The sequence below is a fragment of the Ictalurus punctatus genome, chromosome 2 (assembly GCF_001660625.3).
Source record: "Ictalurus punctatus breed USDA103 chromosome 2, Coco_2.0, whole genome shotgun sequence".
NCBI classification, from domain to species: domain Eukaryota; kingdom Metazoa; phylum Chordata; class Actinopteri; order Siluriformes; family Ictaluridae; genus Ictalurus; species Ictalurus punctatus.
The window spans coordinates 10,574,288-10,599,556 of record NC_030417.2 but is presented as its reverse complement, the minus strand read 5'-3'; the positions used below and the strand labels follow the sequence as shown (position 1 = coordinate 10,599,556).

Sequence of the window (25,269 nt, the reverse complement as noted above, 5' to 3'; positions counted from 1 at the left end):
TCTCTCACTTTCTTCCACTCAATTAGTCTTTCTGTGTGTGCTTCTTCACATGGTCATGGTATCTGGGTGTGACGGCGTTGCAGACGTAATCAACCGCAGCGAGCAATTTATTGTATGATTCACTGACTGTTCTACCTGGAGTAATCACCTATACATACTGAGAGCTTCTCACATGACCACCACCTGACTACTACTACTACTACATCTCTCATCTTTATAAACCAAAAAAGGTATTACATTCAGACTGATTTAAAAAAAAAAAAAAAAAAAAAAAAAAGTGCAGTACGGTGCAGCGATTCATTCAATTGGACATTTTTACATTTTGTAATGTGGTCACTCGGTTGCTTCCCGAAGACTAAACGCGCTGACTTTTGGTAGATGGCGTTGTCTTGTGCCGTATTGTTTTCATTCCTAATGACGGATCCATGGGCTGTTAAAAATTTGGATCACGTTGTGATAACCGAACACCGAACGGTCGGGTCCGTTCAACTAATGCTCAGAGTTTCAACCTACGCCCTTCCTTTCAATATTATGGCTTTCTACATTGCCTACATAAAATATACCTATTATTTATACTACCCCCCCCCCCCCCCCCCCCTTCAACATTTGATCAAAACGTGCGACACGGTATCTGTTGCACACGGTGTCTAGCAAAGCATCGATGCATAGAACCAGTTGTAATCGGAGGTTTTGTGGTTGTTTTTTTTTTTTTTTTGCACTTGCAGCTCTTTGTGTTTTCATGGAAAAATCTCTGAAGCATCGGCACAGCTGCAGGAAGCGGGAGGGGAAAGAGGGAAAGAAATACTAGGTGAAAGAAAAGCAAAACAAACAAAAGAGAAGGAGACGGGAAAGGAACATTAACCCGTATATACACGAGAGAGAAGGAGAGAGAGAGAGAGAGAGAAGGAGAGAGAGAGAGAGAGAGAGAAGGAGAGAGAGAGAGAGAGAGAGAGAGAGGGCATGAAAGGCAAGGCAACTTGGATGTTTGCTAAATTGATGGAGTACAAACGAAAAATACTGGACATGTGATCCATTATACAGTGTGTCACTGAACACAAAAGCAATCCTATAGACATGCAACCACACGGTAAATTAATCAGGCTAAAAGCCCCGTCAGGCATACAGTGATGTCACAATCAGCTGATCCAGACTGCTGATGCTCTTGTTTATCTATCAATCTTTTTTTCCTTAATCCCTTTCTCCTGACCAACAGCTTTCTCCTTCCAACAGCTTAATATCTACGTATGTACATACTGCTCATGAACAGAAGTCTACACACCAAGCGTGACTGTGGCTCAGGTGGTAGAGCGGGTTGTCCACTAATCGTAGGGTTGGCGGTTTGATTCCCGGCCCACATGACTCCACATACCGAAGTGTCCTTGGGCAAGACGCTGAACTGCAAGTTGCTCCCGATGGCAAGTTAGCGCCTTGCGTGGCAGCTCTGCTACCATTGGTGTGTGTGAGTGAATGGGTGAATGAGACACAGTGTAAAGCGCTTTGGAGAAAAGCACTATATAAGTGCGCCATTTACCATTTACCATTTTTGCTATATGGTCTATTATGCTAAAAATTATTTCTAGGCTGAAAATCAATCAATCAAAATGTTACGAATTCAACGAGTCTCTTGTCGGCGTACGAGCCACCGTTACAATCAGAGGACGTAAAAAGTCGTCATGTACGACGCATCACATCTTGAACACCTGGAATGGACATGCAGAGCCTCTTAACATACAGTATTTGTATGTGTGTATTACACCTGTTGTAAATATTCACAACTATAATGCGTGTATTGCTGGAAAGAAAGGACAAAAGGACTCTCACTTTTGTCACTCTACGGGAATCTACACGGTCAAGTGACGGTGCTGTCCTCTATGCGCCAAAGCACTCGACGTAGCCTGGAAAGATACGCTGGCAAAGCTGAAAGACATGCTGTTTGCCTAACCAAATTAGCGGTGATGTTCTGCTCAGTGCAACAAATCGGAGAAGGAAAAAGAACTACTCGGTACAAGGTTTGGCACGAAGTTGCACTAATGCTGTACTATATGAGAGTGAGTCTAGTCTGCTAATCTGAGATTTAAAAAATAAAATAATATCGAGCTAGAGAGCGATAGAGCGTGATCCCAGACTGAGCCTTGTCAAAAAATGTAAATAAAATTTTTAAAAATGGTGGAAGAAGAGAAGGAACAGGAAATGAACAACCTAGGACTGTCACAGTGTGTATTTTGCATGAAACAATGCCAATGCGCATACACACCACTTAGGAGCCTCCAGCTGGACTCTCTTGCACCATTCTCCCTGACTTAACCTACTGTATGTTCACACTAGCAGGCAACAAAGCGATGGGCGACTACGCATTTTCTGTGTACGCGCACAAGACGGAACTATCATTTCAGCGACAGTGAAAGTGTCACGCGAACGGAGACGGTCAGGAAATGTTAACGCGACCGATTCAAACGACTGGCTCGAATGATTCCTCACACCAATCCTCTGGCACACGTCTGGTCTGACTTTACCACTTTCCTGCAGTTAATGTCAGACACACAACAGTATATATCAGTCGCTCCCGGATTCCGTGATTTTGCGATCACAGAAATGAACGCAAAATCAAGTCATCTCCGCAATATCCCGAGGAGCTTGCAATTTTTAAAAACTGACCACCGATTTGGGCCAAGACACGTCATGTGACGTCATCACAACGTGCATTCAACCAAAGCCCTCTTCCGTTCACGCGCGTCGAACATGAGGAACATGAGTACAGATAAAAGGCCTCATTTACCAGCAAACATCACTGCGAAAGAGTGTTCAAAACTATTTCGTGCGATTGCGATTTCGCCAGTTCAAGTAGTTTTCCACAAAAAAAACAAACATACATTTTATATAGAGACACTACAAAGAGAAATAAAGTGTAGAAAGGAAGAAGCAGAGCTCGTCAGTGTCTCCAGTGAGTGTACGTTATTAGCGCATTTAGCTTGGTTTGCTAGAGAAGCCTAGTACGTAACATAAAAAACAAACTTGCAGTATATTTTACGCAAAAGTGGTGCATGTAATTGGTATAATGGTCTAGAAGTCACTTCGGGCTCACTAGAGAGTGTGAACACAGGGTTAATCGCTGCACTTAGATCAGTTTGGAAGTGTGTGTTAACATATCCTTCATTAATATTACAGAAAAACTGTCATAGAAGAAGGAAAAAGCATCATATACAGGATCATATCATCTGAGACATTGCTTAAAACCAGTTCTCAACCACAGGCAACAAGAGGAGGAGACTGGCACACATACCTAACCATATAACAAATAAGGGAAGCTGTAGTGTGCTGTAGAAAGAGGCCTCGCTCACCAGGCTAACACATGGGGAATTCATGGGCAGGAGGGGGATGTATACAGACACGGGAAAGTGAACTTGCTAAAGCCTGTGACGCTGTGCGCTCTGCATGTGGGACTCCAAAGAGTGCGAGAATCTGTCCTGTGAATGCACTGGATTGGTGTTTAAGGCACTGAGTCTGAGTACCATAGCTACTTTAATGTACGGTAAAGTATGCTGTGTGTGTGTGTGTGTGTGTACTCTTTCAGATTCCTGAAACCCTGGCTAACAATATTGCCTTTCTATATGCACACATGCTCTGACTACGTTTAGAACCTCTTTCACACATGAAGGCTTGTAAACATCTAAAATACATGCATGAAAGGCTTGTATGTGGCTGAATAAGCATTGCCCATGACTATTGCCATGTGCATACGTGTGTGCAGTTCTTCGTGAGAGGTCATGCCTGCTTTCATGACATTAAAAAAATAAATAAATAAAAAGGAGTGTTTGCCAAAACAACCACTTATCCATTTACTCAAATTCCACTCCATTACACTTAGTTATGTATCCTTCTAGGGCACATCGAGGAGCTGTTTAACTATACCACATGTTCAATTCAATTAAACTTTATTTGTAGGGCGCTTTTAACAATGGATGTTGTCTCAAAGCAGCTTTACAGAACTATATAAACGCAAGATACAGATTTTAAGTGTGTAAATGTATCTCTATTGAGCGAGCCGGTGGCGAACATGGCGAGGAAAAACTCCCTAAGATGATATGAGGAAGAAACCTTGAAATGAACCAGACTCAGAAGGGAACTGGTCCGCATCTGGGTAATGAAGGATAGTGTAAAAGTAAAAGAAAGCTCATTATGGTTTTTATATGAAGTCTATTTTGTTGAAATAGTCCACTGTTCACTAAAGGAGACCCGAGTGCAAAACCGCATGTGATAATTGCAGTCCAAAGGGCATAGCAACAACCGTAGTCCCAACATTTTATTATGTTAATGTAATTCCTGTGGATTACCGTTTATTACTTGGCAGGTTTTTTTTAATCCAGTCTTGCTATCTCTGATTTAAAGAGTCTGATTTGGAATGATAAGAAAGCCAAAGTAGAGGCATGCATGGGAATATTTATTTTATTTTATTTTATTAAATCCCAATCTACCCACTCTCACAGAAAGTTTGCCCAAATCTGGTTCCACAATTTTTATTTTGGCTTGCACCTGGATGGGATATTTTCTAACAAACTTAGTTACAAACACTAAGAAAAGTTAGAACAATAGGTTGCCTACGCAAATTCGGTGCTTGGCCCCCTAATTACTCATTTAGACTACACTGACCCTGACGGAATAAAGCATTAAGAGTAGAAGCCTTTTGTAGTAGAAACATTTATAGGCCCAGTCTTGATGCACTCATGTATGCCAAACTAGCAAACAACTCTCATAAGGGTGTACACTTTAAATGATAAAAATGTGTGGAACGACAGCTATTTACAATGGGTACGGGAAAGCCAGATGTGCAGAAAGACAAACACAAACAAAGAAATAGAGAAAGAGCGATAATAGTCCGCGTAAGCCAGGGCTCAATATGCCTTGGAGCTCTGGAGCAATTTCATGCCCTCATAAACGCTGTAGTGCAAAAGGGACGAGAGAGAGAGAGAGAGAGAGAGAGAGAGAGAGAGAGAGAGAGAGAGAGAGAGAGAATGGGGGAGGATAAATAGTGAACAAAATCAAAAGAACACACAAATCTAACCGCAAAATCGACTCAGCTGTAAGATCTAGATTAGAGCTTCAGCATCGAATGTGTGTCAAAGTGCTAATAGCGTTACAGGCACAAACCTGTCCGCCTGCTGAACAGGCACTGAAACTTTACTGCAGGAGTTAGGCTCGAGTCCTGACGCGGCACTTTTCCTGCACGCCTGCTCACATATCAACCGGGCGGCCCTGAGGTCACAGTTAAGACAGGTGTGCAAACACTAAACATGTGGAAATTTGTGATAAAGGGCCTCTGATAGCACTCGGAAAACTGTCCCCTTTAAACACGTTTAGACACGTGCTAAACGCCGGTCCTCGATAGCTGTAGCCTGTAGAGCTAAGCCCTCAACTGACCTCTCATATTTGGAACATACTTTACGAGAAAGCTTAGAGCTTAGTGTGTTCAGCTTAGTGTAGCTCTTTACCAACATATAAATCAGCACACAGGGCTCGGAATGGAACCTTTCTCAAGTCCGAAGGATTAATTCCCCTATACGTTTCTTCCCGAGTACGAAGACAGCTCGTACGCTATACAGTACATTACAGCAGCTTTGACTGGCAAATTTCATACTTGCATGTCGCTGAGGTGAATAAAACCGTCATTTGTTTAGTCACAGAGCGGGAGTCTACTAGCGTAGAGGCCTGCTGAAAAGGAAGTGAACAGGAATTGCGCAGTTCCCAGAAAAAAAAGAAATAAAAAAGGGAGTGAATTAACGAGGTCGTTGATAAACATCAAGCTTAAAACCAGACGTCTCAATTGAGAAAAACCCGGCACGAACCAAAGCTGGGGAAAACAGTGTAAACACCATCAATCTTCCACTATCATACCCCGCTCATTCCGTTGTTCTCTTTGTCCAGCTCTGCTTAGCTCAGCTCTTCCCAAGAGAGGGTACACTGGATCTTTACGCTGTCCGAGGAATGATTTCGGAATGATGAGCCACACCTGGGGCATGCTTCAATCGTCCATTGGAAATCGCAGCCATAACAGTAGATCTCATGGTTTTAATAATTCACACACGGTAAGTAACCAAGGGGTACTAAAGCTACTAAAGGTAAACGGCGATTGAGGTAAAATACCACAATCTAGCCTTAATCTGGCATAATATTATGCGAGATCTCACTGAATCCCAAACGAGACCATCTCCATAAAGGCTGCTTGGGCAGTAATTATCCACAAGGTCCACTCCGACGGATGAATTAGACTGCGTGAGTAAGGCACGCCTTTCAAAAGTGTCTGTTTCTTCGTTTATTTATTTTTTTCACTACAGAGCTCGGTTTCTTTTCATCACGCCATCTCAGTGAGGAGCTCCAATCCTGACACAGAGCGCTAGCTTTATTGTAGTCAATTAATTTTTAATCAAGAACAATTTAGCCTCCCCTGCTCAGCACCGCTGCCGGGCCAGACAGCCTTAATTGGAGAGGACAGGTCGTGAGAAAAACAAATTAAACTTTCAAAAGGCTTGGGTCAGAGCGTTTTGGGGAGGAGCGTACCAGAGGGAGTGATGCAGGGTTGTATTTGTTGAATAGTGGACACCTGAGGAGTATCTCACAGCATATGATGTTTACTGCTTGTTGACAGAGTAGAGACGAGGCTCACACTTCCCTCTTCAGGGATTTCTGATTCTGATTCACTCACTTTCAGTAACCGGTTTATCCTGAACAGGGTATATGGTGGATCTGGGAACACTGAGCATGAGGTGGGAATACACCCTGGATGGGACACCAGTCCATCACATGGCACCATGCACACACACACACACACACACACACACACACACACACACACACATATATATACACATTCACACAGTGATTCACACCTAGGGGCAATTTATCTTATACACCAACTGGCGTGTTTTTTGGGAAGGTCAAAGAAAACCAGAGGAACCCCGAAGAACATTCACAGAAACAAGGTATAGATAGTGACCTGAGCTCAGGATCGAACCAGAGGCCGCGAAGCCCAGGTGGCCAACAACCATGTTCCTGGAGATCTACCTTCCTGAAGACTTTACCTTACCTTCCTCACCGTCTAATCATTGCCTCTTAAGTCTTGATGATTAGACGGTCAAGTGGGCACGATTATAGTTGGAGCTAAAGTCTTCAGGAAGGTAGATCTCCAGGAACATTGTTGATGACCATTGGTGAAGCTGCACCATTGTGGCGCCATGTCCGACTCAAAGATCCAAATTTTATTTGGGGATGGGTGGTTTGGAGCAACTAAAATACTCAACACTACATGCATTTCTAATAGACTCCAACACACTCCTAAAACACACACACCACAACCACCTGTGCTTATGCAAATTCTTGTATTTGCACATATGCAAGCCTTATTATTAAAGACAGAACGAGTTCAGACTCGAGTGACATGGAAATGTTGGTGGCTTGAAAAAAACCATGATGCAATAAATGATTTCAAACAAACGAGTGTGCCTCCTCCGTGAGTGAGTGAGCGAGCGAGTGAGTGAGCGAGCGAGCAAGTGTGTGTGTTCATCTTGTTACCCCTGCTCTGAATAATCGCAGTTGTAATCGATGGAGACACATTTTGGAAATCTGCTCAAGATTTGTTTTAACATTTGGATGGAAAGGCATCTGTACTCTCGTAGCCCTGTCACCATGGCAACACATGACCATCTGAAAAACCTATGACTATCCTCGCTGACATAACCATCGCTCACCTTTTTTCTTTTCTTCTTTTTCCTCCCTTTTCCACCCCACATACACGAATGCTTTGTGGTAGCAGTGCCAGCCAGAGAGGCGCCCACACCACCTCACCCTCTCATGAACTTACACCACACATGGGCAACCATGGCAACAAGCCACCAATCACATGACGCTACAAAAGAACACATTATTTACTTATGAGCACATACGAACCAGGCACAACGCTATAGATGATAGAGCGCCGCTGAAATGTGTATTTATTCAGTCAGTACCTGTTTTTTTGCAGGCTTGGGGACAATATAGCACTGAGCACTGTGTTTTCGCGAATGAGACAGAAGATGTATTGGAATTAAACACGAAGCCCCGACTCACTAAGTAACGACCCCAGTTCAGGAAATAGTCCGCAGACCCAAATCCTATCAGTTCAGACATGCAAGTCTTCTCTGTGCTTCCTATAGCAGGTAGTACAAACTCCACCGGATTGCTGCACAGTGGCCCGAAGCACTCAATACACTGTCCACATGGGGAAATGTGCATACGTTAAATAAAATAATAATAAAAGAACCAGAAAAGTGAATAAGTGTCTTGGAGAAGTAGTAATCATTTGGCATTAGCAAATTATCAGTAAATTATCTTTGCTACTATTTCACTTACACATACACACATGCCACACTGTGTGTGTGACAGATAATCAGAAGAGTCCCATCAGTCCATTCCACAATGCATAACGTCATAAATTGTTCACGGACTGGCGATTGGGAGTTCATGAGCACTGCATTATTACCTATGCTGACCGTCCTACCCCATCCCCCTCTTCTCCAACCGCAGCGGAACAAAGGAAAGTCCGTCATGACGTCTAGATATGCTCGTTAGACACGCCGCAGTGGAGCTTCACATCAGTCTATTCAGTTGACCTGTGTATAGTATGTAAAAACTCATCCCCTAATTCATGCAATTTAAACCAGACCTGTCCTAAGAGGACGCATATGATATCAAAGGCTTGGGGCAGAAGACCTACCCATACACACCCTCACCATCTCAGCTAAAAATACACAACTGAAATGCACGAGATCATTTGCCTGTCTCATTTAAAAATATTTGCAATGCTGGAACTGTTCCAGACCTTCAGTAATAGCTCAAGGAAGGAATGTGGTTTGGAGCATATTACGCAGGACACCCAGGTCTCTCTCTCTCAGACATGGAGAACAAAAGCTACGTATCTGAAGCAAGGTGTGTGCATGTACTGTATGGCACAATTAACATATAGGGCGGTTTGAATTCTCCAATGACACCTGATTATAATGTAACTAATGTTTATATATATATATATATATATATATATATATATATATATATATATATATATATATATATATATATATATATAAAACATATGAGAGTGTAAGAGAGATGCATGCTTGTTTACATAAGGGCTACTTTGAGGTTTTTTTTATTGACTCTAAATATTTCTCTGAACACCTTCCACATATTGGTTTTATTCCACTGCAGGAATTTGTGAGGTTAAATCGAACACTTCAATACACTCTACCTTCCAGTAGTAATCAATAAAACAGACACCAAGAAAACTGTGGTCTATGGGATTACATTCAAGAAAGAACCCTACATGCTATTCAAGGTAGGAGTTCTAGTGATAGTCATACCTACAATCCAAACACACAAACACACACACACACACACACACACACACACCTCACCCGATGCTAAAGATACAGTACACCTTTGTGTACATCTCGTTGTGTGCCACATTGTGAAATCTCTTCCCAATAATTGCAAGTTTTGAAAGCCTAAATCTGAAGAATCTGGTTACACCTGATGAGCACAGATTTCACCACACAGCAAAGATCGGACTGCTGTATAGCACGTTTGGAAATCTGTGTTTCATCTTCACTTCAATTCTTAGGGATGGTCAGATAGATACAAATTCCTGGTTGTCGTTACTCCAGCCACACTGCTTCTGACCCACACTGGCCACCTACTTTACGTCTAAATACATTGAATTTTTAACTAGTGACAATGTATCTTTTAGCTCCTGAGATTTGGGCATTTGACGCTTCATTAGTAATTCCATTGTAGCTTCTTCATACATGCAGCAGGTTTTGGTGAAAGTGGGCTCTCGTATTCATTTAGGCAACTGATGACCGAGTCAAGAAAACTGGTGTGAACATAACACAAACACAAGAGGAAGACAGATACCTTCTACTGAAAGGAAATGTAAAAGAATTCCAAACAATTGGGATTTTTAAAAAAATATATATGTTATGTTAAGCCTAATGTTGCAAGTTCAATTCTGAAATATGATTTATCCAATAGCGAGTAAGTAGCATAGACATTACAATAACACTTGGAGTAGGTTCTACAAAAAAAAAGTTTCATTTAATTAAACTTGTGACGAGATTTATCCAATTCATTAAGCGATCTAGTTCAAAAACAACAACGCAAAGTCAGACCAAGACAAGAAACCGTTTAATACAAGTTAAGCTGAACAAAAGAAAGGCCAGAATAAAAGACATGGATTTTCATCACTTGTGTTGAAGTAACTCAAGAATGTGTGTGTGTGTGTGTATATATATATATATACATATATATTTTATGTAAGTGAATTCTGAACTAGCTAGTGAGACCGTAAAATTATCTAATATTATGTTACACAGCACGTTTTCATCTGCTATTTGATTATAGCTAGCTATCATTAGGCCTGTTGTTACTTTTAGCTAATAAGTTAGGTGTGAGATGCTCTCCGCTGTTGACTTCTGTTACAGTTACTCTTTGTGTGTCGTCTGCCGTATAGCCACCTTCAGGCAGTATGTGTGCAGAATAACATATGAACTGGAACATGCCCAGGCAGGTTGTAAGCTGGTCATGTTGCAGGAATAGGAAACAAGTCACACTTAAAAAAATTATTATTGTTCACGTACAAGGTTAAATTCTCCACGAGATGCCTATAGGCGGTTCACACAATGGAGGTGTGTGCGTCTCTCAACATTAATTATTGGATAATTATGATCATGGTGTGGTCAGGGCAAGAAAACAACTTGTTTTTGTTTGGGGGTGGGAGGGGGGTTGGTTTCAGACCCATAGCTTGTGTCATGTGTCATACAAGCCACAACAGACAGACTTGTCAGTTCATGTATACGCTTTTTTTTTTTTCTTTTTCTTTCTTTCTTTCTTCAAGGTATTACAGGTTAGCAATGGTGCTTAATGCATTCGATTATGAATACTTAGCAGTTGAGTCTGCATAAGCTCACTGCATTACACTGATTTATGTTTCTTTGTGTCGTTTATTTTTATTTTCTAAAGATGTCAGAGTAATTATGTAAGTATTCACGCACCCATTTTTTTTGTTGTTGTCCAATATCCTTTGAACAACGAGTTCAGCAAATATTTAAACTCATGAATAAACGCTTTGTTTACATATGAGGTCATACGCATCGCCAAGAAACTGAGTCACGCGGGCGCTCTTGCTGCTGTGCTTAAGCGCGCGCCCGTCTGGAGACGCACGCACGCACACTTGCGCACGCGCGCCAGAACATGTGTTCCTTTTGTTTTTGTTTTAGTTGTAACAAATAGGGGTGCACTCAGCGTGAGCACGAGAAAATAAACAAAAAAACAATGTATTCGAACAGTGCACACGTACCTTCCAGCCAGCGGAGCTGTTGCTGTCTCCTTTGTCTTTGAAGTAGGGGACATTTCTGACCATCCAGTCATAGATCTGAGAGAGAGTCAGTCTTTTGTCCGGCGTGCTCTCGATGGCTTTGGTGATAAGATCTGCGTAGGACAGGTTACCCCAGGCGTTCCTGCGTGATGAGGACTTGCGTGGGGTTTGCTGCTGCTGCTGCACCCCGTGTCCATTCACCTCAGCAGCGCGCGCTTTAGCCTCGACCTGGCTCTGCTGATCCTGATCTCCGCTCGAGCTCAGTCCATCAGGCCTGCCATCGTCTCCATTAGCGCTCACAGCCATTGCACTCTCCTCCTCATCATCCTCTTCCTCCGGGATGATGTACGTGTCGTTGGCTTCTGGCTTAATCAAGCTGGACTCCGGCAGCGGCCAAGTGCATGACCTCGGCCGCTTCTGTGGCTCAAAGTCAGGATCAATGGCCACGTCCAGACTGGACAGAGGCTCGGGGGGTGTCGTCTCAGCCATCGAGACTTCTTAACCTGTAGACAATCGCACTACTGCACGAGCTCCCCGGTGCAAGTTCAGACGCGTAGAGGCGCGCTGTCAAAGTGGCGTGCCATGAACGCGTCCGGACAATCTGTACAAAACACACATGAAGAATTAGACTATAGATGGCACGTGCTTTTCGCTAGAACTGTGCACGCTTATAGTCGAATATATCTATGTATTGTAGTCTAATCTCACACACACACACACACACACACACACACACACACACACACACACCATTCACCAGGACCCGTTCAGATCCCGCAGCCTTCCCCGCCGTACACCGGACTCCGTTTCTGCAGCGCGCTCGAGCTCAGACCGAGCACTGATGTAATGCAGCTGTAGATCTCACGCGCACTTCGCCAATGGCCGAGAAGAGAGCGCAGCAACGTCACCAAAACCCATCCCATTCAGTGAAATCTCCATGCGCTCACAAGAGGACCAGAATTAGATGAACATAAAAAAAAATAAAATAAATAATAATCAAATAAAATGCGCAGTGTCAGATCAAGAAAGCTGGATTATATTATATCATTGCTCGTATGAATCATTCGGCTTCCCTTCTCACAAGAGAGAAAGCTGTGCAAAATAGAAAGAGAGAGAGAAAGTGTGGACACCAGTTTACAACAAATCCAAAATGCTCTTGTTCTGTAACTGCACTCTCTGTACTGTAAATCATACCCACAACCCGTCCTCCTTCGGTACTAAACGAGCTACTGTGCAATTTATACAAAGGACTGACTGCAGAGACTGACAGAAAGCGAGAGGGAGAGAGAAAAGATTAAATCCGTCATCCACCCGCTCCCTCCCTCCCCTGCGCGTGGGATCGCCTTTTAAAGGGCCATGCCCCGTGAAGTATACCAGGCACGCGCACGAGAGCATGTTCAGACAAGCCCAAGATTGCCAAATATAGTGCAAGTTGCAAGAGAATGAAGATTGTGAGTGATATTTATATTGATATAACCTTCATACTGTAGAATACAGGAAATGCACGTGTTGTTTTTTGGGGTTTTTTTTTTGGTAACATGTAAAGGATACATGTTTGGATTGATGTAAACAAACTTACTTTTAATAAGTAAGAACATACAATGAGTTCATATATATATATATATATATATATATATATATATATATATATATATATATATATATACACACACACACACACACACACACACACACACACACACACATATGCATGGTGTGACCAAAAGTATGTGGACACCTGACCATCTCACCACTAAGAACTCAAGTGTCCTGCACAGAGCCCTGAACTGGAACTGGAGCCTCATCACCATCCCGACATCACCGCCTGACCTCAACCTCACTAATGCTCTTGTAGCTGAATGAACACAAATCCTCACAGCCACACTCTGAAATCTAGTGGAAAGCCTTTCCAGAAAAGTGGAGGAGGTTATTAGTATTATTATTATTATTATTATTATTACAGTATAGCAAGGGAGCGGAGGGGAGGGGAGGGGAGGGGAGGGGGGGATCAATCTGGAATGAGATGTTCAACAAGAACATCTGAGTGTTATGGTCAGGTGTCCACATACCTTTGGCTCCACAATGTAGCCGACTCAAATGTAGTTGCGCCTTGCTGGCCCTTTAATCCTGTGTAAATCTCTTGACACACCCCCCTTTCTGCCAGCACTAGAGCGTTCAAAGATGTGACATCATACTGTTAGAAATAAAGAAACAGCACATCCTCTATATAATCCTTTCTGATTATATGACCAATTTCACACATACATCTATGTCCAGATGGTGATTCAGTATTTCTAGAATGCTCGATTTTATTATTTTGACATATTATTATTATTCAAATATGTATGTATGGCATCATTCCCTACTACTCTGTCCTTTCAAACACCACAATCCAGCACATCTTTGTTCCTGACGAAGAGGGTTTTGTTTTTTTTCTCTCTCAGATGATGAGCACCATGACTTACGGCTTGCGCACGTGATGGAGTGAGCAAACCAGTTTCCACCTGTCTGCTGCAGCGAGGAATCAGGACACGCCTTCTATGTTATGTCGTGTTATGTTATCCATGAATAATGGTGTATAACATGACAGAACAGTTTGGGTAAAGAGCAAGATCCCTTTCAGGGTGCGGCATGATGTAATAGTAATGAGGTTCATGCATTTATTAGAAACCATGAATGGCTTTGTTGCACTGTAATGATGTCATTTAAGTCTAGTGACTACACCTAAGGATAGTGTGCCCTTGGATTGTTACTGTGTTTATACGCATATTATGCCTCCACCTACCTCCACCCTCTTGAATGTCATCAATCAAGTCAATCCTTCCTCGAACCCTTCTGGTTTTGACCTCACTTGAGACAGCAGGTCAAATTTTTGGAGGTTATGGAATTTTTAATCCAGTATTGTAGGGATGACGTGGTCATTAATACCGGTACTGACTACCCTACCCTAGTTAGAGAGGGAAGACAACTTACTGAATGGCCCATAAATATCTGAATATAGCCCACACAAACACATTCTTGAAGACGTGACATTCACAAGGACAGGACTGCATATGCTTTAAGATGTTAATCTACCTAGATCCTTTGTATACAGATAGTACACACTTGAACTTCATCATAGCACATGGTTTTCTTTGTGAGCTCAGACACATTGCATTACAAGTTCAGTGTACTGTATATGATGCTCTTGTTTATCACATTTCGAGGAAGTGATTCTTTTGTGGCGCAACATCATCCACAAACAATATCAGTCAAACCCAAGAGCACTCGATCACTCTATAATCACTGCAAATATTAATATAAAGCACATTTATAATTCTGTATGTTCAATGTTTACACACTGCACTAGTTAATAACTATATATATATATATATATATATATATATATATATATATATATATATATATATATATATTGCAAGAGTATGCAACTCTAGCACAAGAGTTTCACTATATAAAGATTTGTATATAGCTTTATGCACATGCCAATAAAACTTGAACCAGCAACCTGCATAACTGTCTTTTGCTGCCATCTATTGGCCAATAAAAGAACAACTTAACCCAGGCATTACGTCATATGTTCCCAACCCCTGTCCTGTACATTTCAATGTTTTTGAAATTCTCCCTTTATCTGAGAATAGAGTAGAATCAGGTGTGTAGGGAACAAGGAAACTCTCAAACGGTACTCCAGAATCAGGGTCAGGAACAATAGTGTTAAAGTAGAGTAAGCTACAATAACATGCTGTATTTTTGCAATGTGTTTACATTGCTATTGTTCAGAAACAATGCAGAAGGAAACTCTACCTATTGGACACGTGGAAAGCAGGTTCTTCAGAGAGCTAAATGATCTAAAGGAAGTATACACCAATGTATACAACACGTCTTCAAGAAACCAGAGGGCTCTTCATTGGAGTTCCTGTCGTGTTTAAGGAATAAAGGAATGAATGCTAGTACAGGCACATTATCACGAGGAGTTTATGGAAACAATCATGTCAAATATTTTAGATGAGTTATCCATTTATAGTTAGGCGGGTAAAGAAATATTCTTTGGGATCCACTAACTAAGCTGGCATTGTAAATTTAATCCTCTATAATGTGTTTTATAGGATTCAAGCATAACAATAACAACAACAATAATAAATTAATTAAGTTTTTAATTGATAAAATGTACATTGTATATTAGGGACAAGGGTAAAATACGTAAAGATGAATACACAGAAAAATACAATACTTAAAAAAAAATTGTAAACATAAAAAATCTTTAAATATATTGTTTGTGCATATTGAGAACCAGATGTTTCCCTCACCAGATGTTTTTTTCTTCCTGCTGGGTGCAAACATTAGGGGGTGCTGTGCATCTTCCATTAAAAAAAAAAAATGCCACAAGCATAATTTAACACAATTATTTCTAGTCCCTACCACATCACATACATACCAAATATACATGTTACAGTCGAACTAGCCATGAACCACATGAGCAGCCTAAAGATCAATAAGATTACAGAGGATGTTAAATTACCACGTAAAACCCATGAAGATGGCTTTGGATTGCAGTTGATATGAACAGTTTTGCTAGGATAGCTTTAGGACTACAACTGCCACAAACCAAATATACTTAATGGGAAAATGATAATGAATTTCCTGGTTACACAATTGCACTTTTTGACTCTATAGTGCACAGTTATAGAACTGGTTCCCTTTTGAGTCTGGTTCCTCTCGAGGTTTCTTCCTCATGTCATCTCTGACTTGCTCATTAGGGATACATGTCTACATTTAAAATGTATATCCTGATTTTATATATATATATATATATATATATATATATATATATATATATATATATATGCACAAAGCAGCTTTACAGCTATCTATCTATCCATCTATATATCTATCTATATAGATAGATATATAGAATGATAGGCAGATAGCTGTAAAGCTGCAAAGCTGCTTTGTGACGACGTCTATTGTCTATACGAATAAAACTGAATTGAATTGAACCTTGTGGATACAAAAAAAATAATAATGTAAGCTAAGCAAATCTTCCATCTGCATTATACAGGGTACGTCAATGATATGTGAGTGAACTATGTATTTCAATGAGGTCACTGGGATATTGGGTTGGATAACGTATGTGTAGCTCATACAAAAGAAAAAAGGCACTCTGATGTTTTCAATCCTTCCCACTACTGCAGTTTAATTATTAATATAAGAGTGTTACATACACAATTAAATGACTTGTCCAACAGGAATTCTTTAATCAATAATAACAAAAAATGGCTTTTGTGCTCTCCGTTACGGTCTTAAAAGAGATTATTACTACTGGAATACTACTAGCTTAAATCTAATGTTCATTCAGCAAGGAGTAAAACTCTCTAAGTCTTAATGTAACATCTACTTTTGTAGAACAATTACGACAGGGTGGCGTTTTATTTCTCTTAAGACGCAGCTATTTCTCCAACGAAACGTCCGTGAATCACGGTAGCTCCTGTTGTCACTTACGTTATGGCGTTTATAAACCGTCTTCCCCTCATCCTCCCTTCTTTTTCTCTTTCTCAAAGCGTAATGTTACGTGAAATCTAGCAAAGTCTCTCAGACTCTCCGTTTGAGGAAAAATGTCTTTATATTATTGTTTTTGGGGAACATTTTCTCCTCGATTTGGTCAGTTCGCACCCACCATATTAGCTAGCTCAGCCCTATCGTACCGAAGCTAACCAACTGGTGTGCTTCTGAGATACGTGAATCTTTTAATCTGTTCATGCTGTGTCACATGAGCTCACAGGTGCGCACGATTGGCTAGTGTCACTGTGATTGACAGCTGAAGCCGTACTCATTTTGATAGTCCACTAGCTAACTCATACTGACTTGGACATTCCCCCTACGTCACAGGTTTAGTTACTGAAAGTTATATTCCTTTTCCACGTCCGTTGATGGAGTCGCTAACTCTACTGTAGTAACCGTTTCGAACTAGGACGTGGAATTACACATGGCGAACACAGACGAGCTCCGTGCTACGTGCATAGAAACATCCCCGTGCGCTTGCACTAAATATCAGCACTATTAGTGGACCGGAACTAACTGCTGTATAATCTAATTTAATTATTGTAACACACTTTAATCTCTTCATAATATTCCTATTTCTTGCTAAAAGAAAATCAGGAAGGATTGTGTGGCTAGTAAAAGATGTTTCTTGTATATTTGTATATTCTTGTATGTTACAGCTGACACTTTGTCTGATTTAGATGTAGTCCTTTTGAAACGGTGGTTCACACTCGCCTCTGGTCTACTTGAACCCAGTACTGCTTCGTCTGCATCTCTGTGAGTCGGGACAGCGTCCTCTGCAGGGAGAAAAAATTCCTCCTCCGCTGTGGACCACGTCAGGCGCTTCCTAAACACATCCGTACAGACTTGTACAAAATACAGACTTGCTAAAAGAAAAAAACAACTTTAATTCTTAAGGTTGGAAATACAACCCCAATTTGGAAAAAAAAAAAAAAAAAAAAAGTTGGGACGCCGTGTAAAATGTAAATAAAGACAGAAGGCAATGATTTGCAAATCTCATAAAGACGTATGTTAATCACAATAGAACAGAGAAAACATATCAAATGGTTAAACTGAGGAAACGTATCATTTTAAGAAAAGGAAAAAAAAAGGTCATTTTGAATTTGATGGCTGCAACGCGTGTCAAAAATATTGGGACAGTGGCAACAAAAGGCTGGAAAATTAAGTGTTAGTAAAAAGAAACAGCTGGAGGTTCATTGGCAACAGGTCAGTAACATGACTGGGTATAAAAAGAGTATCTTAGAGAGGCAGAGTCTTTCAGGAGTAAAGATGGGCAAAGGTTCACCAATTTGTGAAAAACTGCATTTTAAAACATTTGATATGTTTTCTATGTTCTATGTATGTAGCTTGGATTTCAGCATAACCATGATACATACACTGCCCTTCACTACTATTGGCACCCTTGGTATATATGAGCAAAGGTGGCTGTGAAAATTTGTCTTTATTGTTTAACCTTTTGTTAACATAACTCACAAAAATACTCTGCTCTCATGGATATCAAACAATTGCAAACACAACACAGGTTTATCAAAATAATCTTTGTTAAATATCACTGTGCAACAATTATTGATTAATTCATATGAGAAAAATATTTTTGAAATATATTCCCATTTATATTTTACATTTTTTTAGTACACCTGATATTAAGTACCCCAGATATTAAAAGAAAACCTGACTGCCTCTGCCAGAAAGCTTAAAATGGGCTGTGGTAGGATCTTCCAGCAGGACGATGATCTAAAACATACATCAAAATCAACACAGAAATGGTTTACTGACCACAAAATCAAGATCCTGCCCTGGCCATCCCAGTCCCCTGACTTGAAACCCATAGAAAACCTGTGGGGTGAACTGAAGAGGAGAGTCCACCAGTGTGGACCTCGAAGTTTGAAGCATCTGGTGAGATTCTGTATGGAGGAATGGTCTCAGATCCCTTGCCATGTATTCTCCAACCTCATCAGACATTATAGGAGAAGACTCAGAGCTGTTATCTTGGCAAAGGGAGGTAGCACAAAGTATTGACTAAAAGGGTGCCAATAATTGTTGCACACCTATATTTAACAAAGATTTTTTTGTGATAAACCTGTGTTGTGTTTGCACTTGTTTGATATCCATGAGAGCAGAGTATTTTTATGAATTTTTTTGAACAAAAGATCAAAAGGTTAAACAATAAGACATTTTTTCACAGCTTTCTTTACTCATATTTACCAAGGGTGCCAATATTAGTGGAAGGCACTGTAGCTGCTTCATTGAAAAATTACAAAGTTGTGCAAGTGGGCTTTTAAAACAAGGAAAACCATCTTGTTCTTCTACTGGAATATGTTAGACAAAGTTAGACATCTTTTCTTAAAATGAGATGACTTGCAAAACAGGGTTGACAAGATTATATTTTTATTTGAAAACAAAAAAAATAAGACTAATTTCCCTTTCTTGGGAAATAAGACTCATTTTTATGTTCTTGAAATGTCTTTTTTTCAGTGTGGTATGGCACATGATGACAAAACATCTCCACATTGGTCTCATCAGGAAAAAAAGGACATTGTTCCAGAAGTTTCGTGGTTTGCTCAAGTGCAATTTTGCAAACCTAACTCGTGCACCATATTATTTATGGAGAGAAGGAGCTTTTACCTATCCACCCTTCCATGAAAGACATACTTGTTCAGTCTTTTTCTGATTGTGTTGTCATGAACATAAACATCTAAATGTGCTTACAGAGGCCTGTAGCTCTTGGGTTTTTCTTTACATCCATCTCTGAGCATTAAATGATCTGACCTTGGTCTGACCTTTGCTGGGACACTCACTCCTGGGAAGATTGGCAACTGTCTTGAAGGCTCTACATTTGTAAACAATCCTTCTCACTGTATAATGTTGAATTTTAGATTGTTCAGAGATGGCCTTATAACCCTTGATGAGCAGCAAAGATTGCTTCTCTGAGGACATGGCTGATGTCCGTTCTTCTTGGCATGATGTAGACACACACCCGAGTGATCCAGAACAGTTCTGCTTTTACAGAAATAGTCACACTTCTTGATGATTACCTAATCTTGTGCATTTCATTAGTAACACCTGGCTGCTAATTACTCTGAAAAATGACTACATATTGAAATCTGTTGTGTTTTTTTTTTTTTGTGTGTGTCACTTGGAGTTATTTGTTTATAGAAGTTGGTGAGGACCACATAATTGTTATTTAGGTGCTGATATATAAAAAAAACATAGAATTGACTGACCCCCATAACTATATACGAGTGACAAACCTCTAGTCTGGTGCTGTCAACGAGTTTGGGGAATTTAAAGGGTTAATTATGAAGAAATGCTTAAAAACCAGCCGACTGCTGCTGGCCTTGTGGCTAAAGCACTCACTTACATTAGTGAGGCTGAGCTCATCGAGCATCAGACGATCCCGCTCTTCCTCTCCAGACACAGAGCCTCCATCAAAGAGATGGTACAGAGGGGCTTCAGCTAGCACCATCACCTGAAAAAAAAGAGAGACAGAATATTTACAAATGAAGAAAGCTATAATACATGATTGTATAATACATGATGCTACTGAGGTTCCTATTCACTATTTTTCAACAACCTTTTAAAGCCCCCACTATATACAGTTGTGCCCAAAAGTTTGCGTACCCCTAGCAGAATCTGCTAAATCTTAATACTGTTAACAAAATAAGAGCGATCATAAAAAATCCCATGTTGTTGTTTATTTAATTCTGTCCTGAATAAGCTATTTCACATAACAGATGTTTACAGATAGTCCACAAAACAAGAAAAAAGCTGAATTTATAAAAAATTACCCCGTTCAAAAGTTTACATGCCCTTGATTCTTAACACTGTGTGTCGTTACCTGGATGATCCACAGCTGTGTTTATGTTTTGTGATAATTGTTCATGAGTCCCTTGTTTGTCCCGAGCAGTTAAACTGTCCACTGTTCTTCAGAAAAATCCTCCAGGTCCTGCACATTCTTTACTTTTCCAGCATCTTCTGTATATTTGAGCCCTTTCCAACAGTGACTATATGATATTGAGATCGGTCTTTTCACACTGAAGACAATGAGGGACTCGTACACGACTATTACAAAAGGTGCAAACATTCACTGATGCTCAAGAAGGCAACACGTTACATTAAGAGCCCGGGGGGTGTAAACTTTTGAACAGGATGATGATCGGTGTAAATTGTTATTATTTTGTTTAAAGATCTTTTTTTCCCATTTAGTACTGCCCTTCATACGCTAAATAAGATAGTTATATGTCTCCCAGAAGACAAAATACTAACAACTTACACCGATCATCCTGTTCAAAAGTTTACCCAGCTCTTAATGTATCGTGTTAGATCATGACCTCGAATATACATCCAAAGACAGTGAACATGCAACACAATTTTAAAAATGTGTTAAAAACACAACAACTACTAGGCTTAAACTTTTTTTTTTTTTTTTTTAAATCACCTGTTGCATATGTTGTGCATTTTATTATTTACATATATACATGGATATATACATATACTGATTTTTGCTTCTCGTGAAGGGTGCCAATAATTCAGGAATTACCCAACAGGGAATCATTTCAGATCCATCCTTAATCAGCAAAAGTGTCAGGGTTTTTTTTTTTTTTTTTTTTAAATGAAAAAACCCCCCACTAAAACAGAGCATACATCATCTCAGCTCTTTTATTAGATATCAGGTAAGATATATCACTTTAAATTGAATTCATGATTTCAGAATGTAAAACCTGCCGTTGTCTTTTGCCACGTTAACTAAACAGATAAAACCTGCTGTCAATTCAAACTACGACATGGCTGGCTTGTTCCTGAAGATGAGCTTTCTAGCTAACGTGAGCTAATGAAAACTAACTGACAATATAAATATAAATATATGACACACACCATCACTACAGTACCAGCTATCTTAGTAGGCAAACAAAAATCATACATTTTTTTTGGAGCAACTTATCTAATTTGCTAGCATTGTTAACGTTATTGAAACTATGATGAACAACGTAGCTAGCTAACACAAGCCGCCACCAATGGAAGCGTATATATGTTCCCAGGGTCCCCAGATTTTATAACGAACACATGGCGATATAAAGCTGGAGTTGGGCTTCAGTATAAGTGAGAACTGGGTCATGTTCATACTGAACATGTTTGCTCCTTTTATGACCGTTTACTGTGTTTTATAGGCTACAGTATGGCATTTCTTCAGTTTAGTGTAAACATTTCACTATTGTTCATGCATGGAGTTGAACTCTTTAGATGTGTAAATGTAGACTAACAGCTACTTTTAGAGCAGCACGAATAAGGGTTCAACGTATGCAACCTAGTTCATTTTCCAAGGTCACAACTTTCATAAGCGTGGATGAAGGATGGATTTTAACCCTCCTATTATGTTACAGGTCAATTTGACCCATTTCCACATTTGAGATGTCTGGAATACTGGTTAATCTCTTGTTTCCTCATTTAGGGTTATGAACATATATGCAAATATTTCTTCTTAAGGCTTGTCTCGGACTGTTTTAAGCTGTTCTTTGCTGTTTTCGTGTGTATTTAAACTCTGGAAGTCATTTTGACTATACGTAAGGATAGTCGTCCCCCCCCGCACCCCAACATAATATTAATGTTAATAGGGCCCTGGGAAAATGAGTCCTGATTACATAAAACCTTTTGAAAAGTTTACATAATACGTGTTAACAGAATAATAAACTGGGGAACATAGTAGGACCCTGGGTACATAGGAATGACCCCCAACTAACTTGCTAGCATTTACATTTAAAAGAACGGTAAATAAGAATCAAGTTAATGTGACATTGGCTAATATGATCTGTTTGGGGAAAAGGGGACTTACCTTCGTAACGTGAGCTAGCTACCAAGAGAGAAAATAATAACAAACTCCAACCTTAACTAACCTAGAATGTTCCTCTTTCCTTCTACTCTTTTCCCGCTGATACGGATGGACAACGTTTTGCCGCCTCTTTTGGAGGTGAGATCATGACGCTCACGATCCGTCACTAGGCCGATCTGAATAGCTAGCTAGCTAGCTAGCATGAGCACAGCTCAACAGTGTGAAGTTTTCAGTGACTCGATAACATTATCAGAAATGACGTTAGAGATGAGAACTGTAGTGACATCACTATTTTTAAGAATCATTACTGCATCCCAGATGATGTGAGATTACAACACAATGTGTTTAATATGGAAAACGATACATTGTTTACTTGTAAACATGGCACGTAGTTGAATATAATATCGCCGCGTATTCGTTTTACCTTTAGGATGTATAAGATGTCGATAAGTGTAACGAGGCGCATGGCTAGGTCCTTCAGCCGAGGCACATTATGGATAATGACCGTATCGAAATGGCGAGCAATCTCCAGATAATTGCTTGCCTTAATGGCTGAAACACACAAACACACGGTACTGAACGAGTTATCGGACAATTTACAAATTAACAGGCTTCTAATTGAAGTTCTACACGAGTAAAAATTAATCTGTGTTTGTATGTGAGAGCTCCCTCTCAACCTTGAGAGACAAAGAGTATGATGTACAATATACTCTTTTTCAAGTGCTCGGAAGCTTTTTTTTCCCCCCTCTTTTCTCCTGCTCGTTCTCTCTCATATTTTTTTACGTTTATGAGTGTGTTATCCAACATGGAAGGAAGGCACATTAAACCATGCTGACATTGTCCCGACTGCATTAGCCTGTCCATGAAGATAAAGAAGTTGAGCACTCTTTATACACACGAACACGCACACATGAACATGAACACGAACACACACACACACGCACACACAGAGTGAACGGAAGCGAACAGCACTCTCGAAAAGGCCGAAGGACACACAGACAGCGCCCGCGGCTCTCCATTAGAGAATGGCATGTTGATTCTCTCTTTTCCCCTTTTTACTGAAAAACTGGGTAACTGGTAAATCTGTTACAAGAGTACATCTCTGCAATTTCCTCTCCCATGCACACACACAAATACATACATACACACACACACACACACACACACACACACACACATATACACACACACATACACATCCACACACATACACACACACACACACACACACACATACACACATATACACACACACACACATACACAGACACATACACACACAACCACACACATACACACACACATACACAAATATATACACACAAAAACACACACAAATACATCCACACACACAACCACACACATACACACACAAATACATACACACAAAAACACACACACACACACACAGACAGATACACATACACAAACACAAATACACACAGACAAACACACACACAGATACACACACAAACACATATACACCCACACACACACAGACAAGCACACAAACACACACAAACACACAAATACATACACACACACACACACACACTCTCACAGACACACGCGCACACAGACAGACAGTGGTCTTGTATAAGCTAGGAACTGTACTAAACTCAGTAGACATGTATATTAATGTGTGTAATCTTTGTAGTTTAATGTGCCTTTGGTATGATTTCTGAAAAATAGGACTAAATAGGTGGAGTTATTATTATTATTTTTTTACTCATTGAGCCCGCCCCCATTTCGTTTCAACCCATGTACCCAAAACAAAACTCCACCCCCCAAAACTTACTAGAATTAGCGTCCTAACTAAGAACTGTCAAGACATCACTTTCAAGCAGACTCGGACAACAAACTCGCTGCTTGAAAGACGAGTTCCAACTCCAAAGATATAATCATGCGACTTGCCCTCATAACGATTCGTCGTGATCGATGAATGTGTGACGGGGCGTCGGGGGGCGTGGCTATAAAACGATTGACCAGAGGACAATTCAAACACAAAAACAAACATGTCAGGTTTCCAAAGTGGGTTCTTTTCTTTTTACGGCTTAAACTATTATTTATTATCATTTCTACAAAAACTTCAAAAATGATTTGTGCTAGTAAAAAAATGAAAAATATAAAAAATATTAACACATACGATTACTACTACTACTACTACTAATAATAATAATAATAACAGATTAGACAATATTATTAATAGATCAGTTAGGCTGGACATGGAGAACTAATATATTTAATATAAAATCACTGTGTATTATATAGAAATGAATATGGTACAGTGCTGCAGATGAAAAGATGAGGAGAGGATGGTGTTTTAAACAGGAAGTACATCAGAAATAGAAAAGAACTGTTTCCTTCCTGAGTCGTTCATGGTTTTTGGTAATAATGGTTCATGCGTGCGTTTATTTATTTGTTTTACCTTTATGTATAAAAAAAGATGACAAACTGGGTCTTTGAAATGTATTTATTTCAGGAA

The 25,269-nt window shown here is 40.1% G+C and overlaps 1 protein-coding gene across 3 annotated transcripts in view; it reads right to left on the bottom strand.

Moving 5' to 3' along the window:
- The window catches only part of foxo3b (forkhead box O3b), a 30,601-nt gene extending 17,944 nt beyond the window's left edge, over nucleotides 1–12,657 (bottom strand). Inside the window, exons 1-2 of one of the 3 annotated variants that reach the window (XM_017492985.3) lie at nucleotides 12,149–12,657; nucleotides 11,381–11,999 (exon numbers count right to left, since the gene is read on the bottom strand). In XM_017492985.3, the coding sequence (XP_017348474.1) occupies nucleotides 11,381–11,887 (507 nt within the window). In that variant the 5' untranslated portion in view covers nucleotides 11,888–11,999; nucleotides 12,149–12,657. Of the gene's footprint in view, nucleotides 1–11,380; nucleotides 12,000–12,134 lie in introns of all 3 variants that reach the window. The other 2 variants (XM_017492995.3, XM_047152153.2) reach the window with 2 other exon arrangements.
- Between the last annotated feature and the right edge of the window lie 12,612 nt (nucleotides 12,658–25,269).